Source organism: Micropterus dolomieu, linkage group LG11 (genome assembly GCF_021292245.1).
Source record: "Micropterus dolomieu isolate WLL.071019.BEF.003 ecotype Adirondacks linkage group LG11, ASM2129224v1, whole genome shotgun sequence".
Taxonomy (NCBI): Eukaryota; Metazoa; Chordata; class Actinopteri; order Centrarchiformes; family Centrarchidae; genus Micropterus; species Micropterus dolomieu.
In genome coordinates, this window is record NC_060160.1 from 91,908 (window position 1) to 100,208 (window position 8,301).

The 8,301-nt window shown below is 37.7% G+C and overlaps 1 protein-coding gene across 1 annotated transcript in view; it reads right to left on the bottom strand.

The window, feature by feature from the left end:
- Window positions 1-8,301, bottom strand: part of LOC123979349 (CAP-Gly domain-containing linker protein 1-like) — a 14,443-nt gene that overhangs the window by 4,716 nt on the left and 1,426 nt on the right. Inside the window, exons 2-16 of the mRNA XM_046063253.1 lie at window positions 6,538-6,661; window positions 6,213-6,287; window positions 6,008-6,070; window positions 5,575-5,637; window positions 5,433-5,495; window positions 3,361-3,402; window positions 3,172-3,234; window positions 2,636-2,698; window positions 1,985-2,047; window positions 1,475-1,537; window positions 1,329-1,391; window positions 735-797; window positions 591-653; window positions 194-256; window positions 47-102 (exon numbers count right to left, since the gene is read on the bottom strand). Coding sequence (XP_045919209.1) covers window positions 47-102; window positions 194-256; window positions 591-653; window positions 735-797; window positions 1,329-1,391; window positions 1,475-1,537; window positions 1,985-2,047; window positions 2,636-2,698; window positions 3,172-3,234; window positions 3,361-3,402; window positions 5,433-5,495; window positions 5,575-5,637; window positions 6,008-6,070; window positions 6,213-6,287; window positions 6,538-6,661 — 990 coding nt within the window. The remainder of the gene's footprint in view (window positions 1-46; window positions 103-193; window positions 257-590; window positions 654-734; window positions 798-1,328; window positions 1,392-1,474; window positions 1,538-1,984; window positions 2,048-2,635; window positions 2,699-3,171; window positions 3,235-3,360; window positions 3,403-5,432; window positions 5,496-5,574; window positions 5,638-6,007; window positions 6,071-6,212; window positions 6,288-6,537; window positions 6,662-8,301) is intronic.

An 8,301-nucleotide genomic window follows, 5' to 3' on the forward strand; every position in this document is an offset into this window, starting at 1 on the left:
TGGTTTATTTATCGAGAATTAAAAGTAATATTGAAGAGTGGATGTTACCTGCAGTGTGATTCTCCAGCTGTTTCTCAGTGGATCTCAGTCTGACCTCCAGAGCTGATCAATAGTCAGATTGGATTTTTTAATATAGATATATTTAATATAGATACATAAGCATAATCTTTTTTAATACAAAATCTAACTCTACCTGCTGAGTTGTTGTGGCTGTCTGCCAGGCTGGACTCCATCAAGGAAAGTTTATCAGACTGAACTGAAACACAAAATCAGCACAAACACACGTCTACTATAAGATATTCTAGAAAATGTTAGTTGTACTCACTTGAATTATGTCATTATTATTTAAAAACTAAATTATATGTTTGAGGTTTCTACAAGAACCATCACAGTTTATTAATGTTTCTAAAGGAGTTCCTCAGGGAACCTGATTGGATCCTCCACAGTTTCAGTCTTTTCTTTGAGCTAAAAACTTTGACTCTGCTCCAAACTATAACACTTAATATGAATTTCATAGTTAATATACAGTAAATATAAAACAATTCTACAAGATTATAAATCTACAGTTAGTGTTGAATGTTCAGAGTTACCTGTGTTTTCTGTCTTCAGATCTTCCAGCTGTTTCTCATTGGATCTCAGTCTGGCCTCCAGAGCTGCACAGGAAAATGATTGATGTTTAATTCAATAGTTTAATTACTGATTAATAAAAAGTAATATTGAAGAGTGGATGTTACCTGCAGTGTGATTCACTAGCTGCTCCAGCTGTGTCTCCCTGGATCTCAGTCTGGCCTCCAGAGCTGATCAATAATCAGATTGTATTTATTTACAGATACATAAGCGGTAATACAAATGTTAAGATATTCTAAAAATGTTACAATGATAATAATATGCATTTTACAAAGTTAAATAATGTAATTACTATTTAACAATTCTATTAAATGTTTCAGATTTCTACAAGAACCATCATGGTTCATATCAGACTGAACTGAAACACAAAATCAGCACAAACACACATGTAATATTAGATATTCTAAAAATGTTTCTATGATAATATGTCTTTTACTAAGTTAAATAATGTAATTACTATTTAAAAACATTCATTATGTATGTTTAGATTTCTACAAGAACCATCACAGTTCATGTTTGGAGTTCCTCGGGGAACCGTGTTGGATCCTCCACAGTTTCAGTCTTTAATTTCTTTGAGCTAAAAACTTTGACTCTGCTCCAAACTCTCTCTCACTCTACGAATTTCACAGTTAATATACAGTAAATATATATAACAATACATTGATTTAAATCTACAGTAAGTTTTAAATGTTCAGAGTTACCTGTGTTTTCTGTCTTTAGATCTTCTAGCTGTTTCTCACTGACACTCAGTCTGACCTCCAGCTCTAAAGAGGAAACAGTAAATTTCTGATTTATTAAGTAATTACTACTACTATGAAAACACTAATGTAATTAAATCTGACTCTATCTGCAGAGTTGTTGTGGCTGTCTGCCAGTCTGGACTCCATCAAGGAAAGTTTATCAGACTGAACTGAAACACAAAATGAATCAGGACCCTCGTTTTAACATCAGAGTTTCTTCAGTGTTTTATCATCACTGAATTAAAACAGGTTGCACCTCTCAAACTACTAATTCTTATGCAGACATAAGTCAATATTTACAGCCACTAACTGCCAGCTGGAACTGATCCATCTGATAAAGCTAACATTAGCATGCTAAATCTGACGCGTTTAGAGTAAAAACTAAAAGAGGTAAAGTTGTTGAAAAAAAATGCTAACTATGTAAAATGGGAATATTTAAATACATTTCACAAAACCATATGCATCAAATTATAAAAACATATTAGTACAATAAAGCTAGCTTAGACTAAATGACTAAACAGCATGAACAGTGACTTTTCACAGCTGCTTCTCTGAAGCTACTTCATGCTCTTCAGGATGTCAAAATTTGTAACATGACATAATTCAAAGTAAATCACCTGAACTTTCAGTCTGTAACTTCATTGTCAGACTATCAGCATCAATCAGACGCTTCTGAAAAACTGGAAACAAGAATAATTCAAAACATAAAACAAAAGACAGAAATATACAGATACACATTTACTGCGTTATATATAGTCTGGTAGTTTTAACTGCTTTATATACAGTTAGTTTTCATTACAGTTAGCTAGTGTTAAATACTGTATAAGTTAGCTAGTGTTAACTGCGTTATATATAGTTTGCCAATCAATAAGGCAGTCCATCATTCAAACAGGCATATGTGAACCTGTTTGATTCTCAGTCTGACCTCCAGCTCTAAGGGGAAACCGTAAAGATCTGGTTCATTAATACACAGTACAGAAATAAAGTAAGTAGACAAAGACACCTGTTGGTCAGGGACTGAAATCAAACTTAAATACAAATATTATTGTAACAACCTTAATGAGATCTGTGAACTTTTAAAAGTTCTTTATCAAATGTAACTGTGCTTAATAAACCATCAGAGTTGCCTGTGTTTTCTGTCTTCAGATCTTCCAGCTGTTTCTCACTGACACTCAGTCTGACTTCCAAAGCTGAACAGGAAATAACTCATTAAATGTGATGGTTTAATTAATGATTTATTAAAAGTAATACTGAAGAGTGGATGTTACCTGCAGTGTGATTCTCCAGCTGCTCCAGCTGTGTCTCCCTGGATCTCAATCTGGTCTCCAGAGCTGATCAATAATCAGAACATATTTATTTCAGAATCAGAAATATTTTATTGATCCCCGAAGGGAAATTCTTTACAGATACATAAGCGTTAATACAAATGTTTATAGAAATCTAACTAAGTGCAGAGTTGTTGTGGCTGTCTGCCAGGCTGGAATCCATCAAGGAAAGTTTATCAGACTGAACTCAAACACAAAATCAGCACAAGCACACGTCTAATAATGTCATTATCATTTAAAAACTAAATTATATGTTTGAGGTTTCTACAAGAACCATCACAGTTTATTAATGTTTCTAAAGGAGTTCCTCAGGGAACCTGATTGGATCCTCCACAGTTTCAGTCTTTTCTTTGAGCTAAAAACTTTGACTCTGCTCCAAACTATAACACTTAATATGAATTTCGTAGTTAATATACAGCAAATATATGTAATAATACATTGATATAAATCTACAGTAAGTTTTAAATGTTCAGAGTTACCTGTGTTTTCTGTCTTTAGATCTTCCAGCTGCTTCTCACCGACACTCAGTCTGACCTTCAGAGCTGATCAACAATCAGAGTTTGTTTTATTATATATTTACTGAGCACATGTTTAAACTCTTCAGTCCAGATCTGATAAGGTATATATCAGATACACCTTAATACAAATGTTAATATAAATCTAACTACCTGTTGAGTTGTTGTGGCTGTCTGCCAGTCTTTGTTGGGATTCTGTAAATAACATCACAGAGTATCGTCTAGATCTGCTCTTTTATGAAAAGCGCTGTGAGATAACTGTTGTTGTGATTTGGCGCTATATAAATAAAATTGAATTGAACTCCATCAAGGAAAGTTTATCAGACTGAACTGAAACACAAAATCAGCACAAACACACGTCTACTATAAGATATTCTAAAAATGTTACAATGATGATAATATGTATTTTACTTAGCTGAATAATGTAATTACTATTTAACAACTCAATTATATCTCTTTCAGTTTCTACCATAACGGTTCCTTCAAGTTTCTAAAGCAGTTCCTCGGGGAACCATGTTGGATCCTCCACAGTTTCAGTCTTTAGTTTCTTTGAGCTAAAAAGTTGCTCCAAACTCTCTTTTACTCTGTATGAATTTCATAGTTATATAATATACAACAATATATATATATATATATATATATATATATATATATATATATATATATATATATAAAAAAAATAGGGCTGGGCATGTTAACGCGTTAATGCATTATTTAATTAACGCTGACAATTATTTTCGTACGTTAACGCAGTTTTTATTTTATTATTTTTAGTTTGAAAGTCTGTTGCTCACTGGCTCTGAATACACATCCAGTCAAACCATGATGGGTCACAGGAGGGGGAGGGGGGGGGGTGTTGATCAGCCTGCAAATCACCCTCCCAAACAAGCAGTGGAGGGAGGCTTTGGCCACTCTTCAATATATTTATTAGTCATCTTTTTTCTACATTTTTCCACCCGCGGTCCGTAATCAAGGCAGCAGGTGAGCCGCTTGCTTGTTAATGACGCAGCCTATCAAACAAGTCAAACAGCTGAAACCAACATCTGCACCCTGTGTTCAATGTTGCTTTACGTTACCTGGTCTGTGCTTGTAAAATATCCACCGTGACTTGTAAGGTCATTTCAGGTTTTTAACCGAGTGAAGTCTGTGCGAGTGAACACACGCACCAGTTTAATATTTGATTACATTAATGTTTAAGTTGAGATTTACAAGAAATATTTTATTGCTACTGTGTAAAGGGAATACTGCTGGGAAAAAGCTCCTTATTTGTTTAAAGTGTTTGCAAACCATGTTATTACACTTTTCTGTATATATTATATGTATTTTAATCGTTGCCCAGCACTAATATAAAATAATTAGGGCTGCAACTAATGACTATTTTCATAGTCGACTAATCTGTTCATTATTTATTCAAAGCTGGGTTTCCGGCATTGCCAGCGTTGTGTTGGACAGATTTGTGCTGCGGTGTTCATGAGGGAGAGAGAAGAGAGAATGCGCTACGGCTCTGATCTGCAACCAAATAAGATTTTAAATAGGCCTAGTAAAATAAAACAAAAATCAGTATGTGGCGGTCAGCGTTGATATTGTGGCGGGCCGCCACAAATAAATGAAGGAATAGTAAACGCTGCCTTTCCCCTGTTGTTGCTGCTGCAGTGGTCTGAGTAACTGGGACCAGGGCGCTCTGTGGGCGGGACTGGCCGGACGGTTGCCACCGCTAACCTTGCGGGCGCTTGTGGAGCTTCTCAACCCCAAAAACGTTTGAGCACATTTTCGATTCACCATCGACTTTGGTAAAACTGCCAATATTCAAATTCTACACAGCTGATTACTTGACACAAAACCACTCAGAAGTGTATTTAGTGATTTAAGTAGTGTACAAAACCTGTAAAAACAAAAAACTGTTCGCCTCTTTCTCCTTTACTTTCTGCTGCTCGCATGAAAGCTTCTTTGTGAGTAGTCAAGCAGTCATGGCAGACAGTGGAAGCGATGCTGCCCCAGCACTTCCTGTAGTGCACTACAGTTAGGAATAAACAACCAGAAATGTTCCTAATATGAAGATTGCTATCTCTCCCTTAAACGGCATCTATGTAACGATGCGTCGACAATGAAATTTCACGTCGAAGAATTTTTCTAGTCGATGTCGTTGATTACGTCGACTAATCGTTGCAGCCCTAAAAATAATACATAATATAAATCTACAGTTAGTGTTAAATGTTCAGAGTTACCTGCGTTTTCAGTCTTCAGATCTTCCAGCTGTTTCTCACTGACACTCAGTCTGACCTCCAGCTCTAAAGAGGAAACAGTAAATATCTGGTTCATTAAGTAATTACTACTACTATGAAAACACTAAAGTAAATCTAACTCTACCTGCTGAGTTGTTGAGGCTGTCTGCCAGTCTGGACTCCATCAAGGAAAGTTTATCAGACTGAACTGAAACACAAAATCAGCACAAACACACGTCTACTATAAGATATTCCAAAAATGTTACAATGATGATAATTATGTATTTTACTTAGCTGAATAATGTAATTACTATTTAACAACTCAATTATATCTGTTTGAGGTTTCTGCAAGAACCATTACGGTTCCTTCAAGTTTCTAAAGGAGTTCCTCAGGGAACCGTGTTGGATCCTCCACAGTTTCAGTCTTTAGTTTCTTTGAGCTAAGAACTTTGACTCTGCTCCAACTCTCTTTCACTTTGTATGAATTTCACATTAACTATACTGTAAATTTACATCATTTATATACATTACAATACATTGATATAAATCTACATTAAGTTTGAAATGCTCAGAGTCACCTGTGTTTTCAGCCTTCAAATGCTTCAGCTGTTCCTCGCTGACACTCAGTCTGACCTGCAGAGCTGAACAGGAAACAGTGAGTCAGGAGGTTCTTTCATTATGATTGTGTTCTTTTATGTTTAATCATGTGACTCTTCGCTGTGCGATCAGCAGCTCGTTCCCTCTGGACTGATGAAGTGATGGATGAACAGGTGGATGACGTACCTGTGTTCATTGTGCCCAGCAGACTCTCCGTCGTGTTCAGTTTCCTCTGCAGCTTCGTCAGCTCGAGGGTTTGATCTGGAACACGAGCAGGTGGAAAAACAGCATCACAAACCTAAAACCTGCTGTAATGTTTGGCTTCAGTTCTTTGGGATCTTTTTAAACTTGAAAAGAACTCGATTTAAAACGTATTATAAAAATATTCACACCAAATTGTAGTTGTTTAGTTCTGTGTTTTTGGACCAGCGTGTCAAACGGACAGCAGCATTATCCTCTCAGAGTGCGAACGTGACTTCTCTGCAGTAAGTGTGTGTGAGACGCTGTTCACCTGTGCTCCGAGTCTGCAGCTCGGCCAGTCGACGTTCAGCAACACGAAGCCTGTCGATCAGAGCCGAGACATCCGCCGACTGAGCTGAAACCACCACTGAGAGAGACAGACGCTGATATTTCAGCTAATACTTCAAATATTTAACACATGTAAATGTTGAGACATCCTTTAAACGACCTGCTCAAAGACAAAAACTGCATTAAACTGCAGTTTTTGGGGTTACAAGGTGGGATTTAAATTTCCTCTAATTTGTATATACAGTGAGGAAAATAAGTATTTGAACACCCTGCCATTTTGCAAGTTCTCCCACTTACAAATCATGGAGGGGTCTGAATTTGTCATCGTAGGTGCATGTCCACTGTGAGAGACATAATCTAAAAAAAGAAATCCAGAAATCACAATGTATGATTTTTTAACTATTTATTTGTATGATACAGCTGCAAATAAGTATTTGAACACCAGAGAAAATCAATGTTAATATTTGGTACAGTAGCCTTTGTTTGCAATTACAGAGGTCAAACGTTTCCTGTAGTTTTTCACCAGGTTTGCACTGCAGGAGGGATTTTGGCCCACTCCTCCACACAGATCTTCTCTAGATCAGTCAGGTTTCTGGGCTGTCGCTGAGAAACACGGAGTTTGAGCTCCCTCCAAAGATTCTCTATTGGGTTTAGGTCTGGAGACTGGCTAGGCCGCGCCAGAACCTTGATATGCTTCTTACAGAGCCACTCCTTGGTTATCCTGGCTGTGTGCTTCGGGTCATTGTCATGTTGGAAGACCCGGCCTCGACCCATCTTCAATGCTCTGAGGGAAAATCTCGCAATACATGGCCCCGGTCATCCTCTCCTTAATACAGTGCAGTCGCCCTGTCCCATGTGCAGAAAAACAGCCCCAAAGCATGATGCTACCACCCCCATGCTTCACAGTAGGGATGGTGTTCTTGGGATGGTGCTCATCATTCTTCTTCCTCCAAACACGGTTAGTGGAATTATGACCAAAAAGTTCTATTTTGGTCTCATCTGACCACATGACTTTCTCCCATGACTCCTCTGGATCAAACTGAAGACAGGACTTGACATGTGCTGGTTTAAGCAGGGGAACCTTTCGTGCCATGCGTGATTTCAAACCGTGACGTCTTAGTGTATTACCAACAGTAACCTTGGAAACGGTGGTCCCGGCTCTTTTCAGGTCATTGACCGGCTCCTCCCGTGTAGTTCTGGGCTGATTTCTCACCTTTCTTAGGATCATTGAGACCCCACGAGGTGAGATCTTGCACGGAGCCCCGGTCCGAGGGAGACTGACAGTCATGTTTAGCTTCTTCCATTTTCTAATGATTGCTCCAACGGTGGACCTTTTTTCACCAAGCTGCTTGGCAATTTCCCCGTAGCCCTTTCCAGCCTTGTGGAGGTGTACAATTTTGTCTCTAGTGTCTTTGGACAGCTCTTAGGTCTTGGCCATGTTAGTAGTTGGATTCTTACTGATTGTATGGGGTGGACAGGTGTCTTTATGCAGCTAACGGCCTCAAACAGGTGCATCTAATTTAGGATAATAAATGGAGTGGAGGTGGACATTTTGAAGGCAGACTAACAGGTCTTTGAGAGTCACAATTCTAGCTGATAGACAGGTGTTCAAATACTTATTTGCAGCTGTATCATACAAATAAATAGTTAAAAAATCATACATTGTGATTTCTGGATTTTGTTTTTTAGATTATGTCTCTCACAGTGGACATGCACCTACGATGACAATTTCAGACCCCTCCATGAT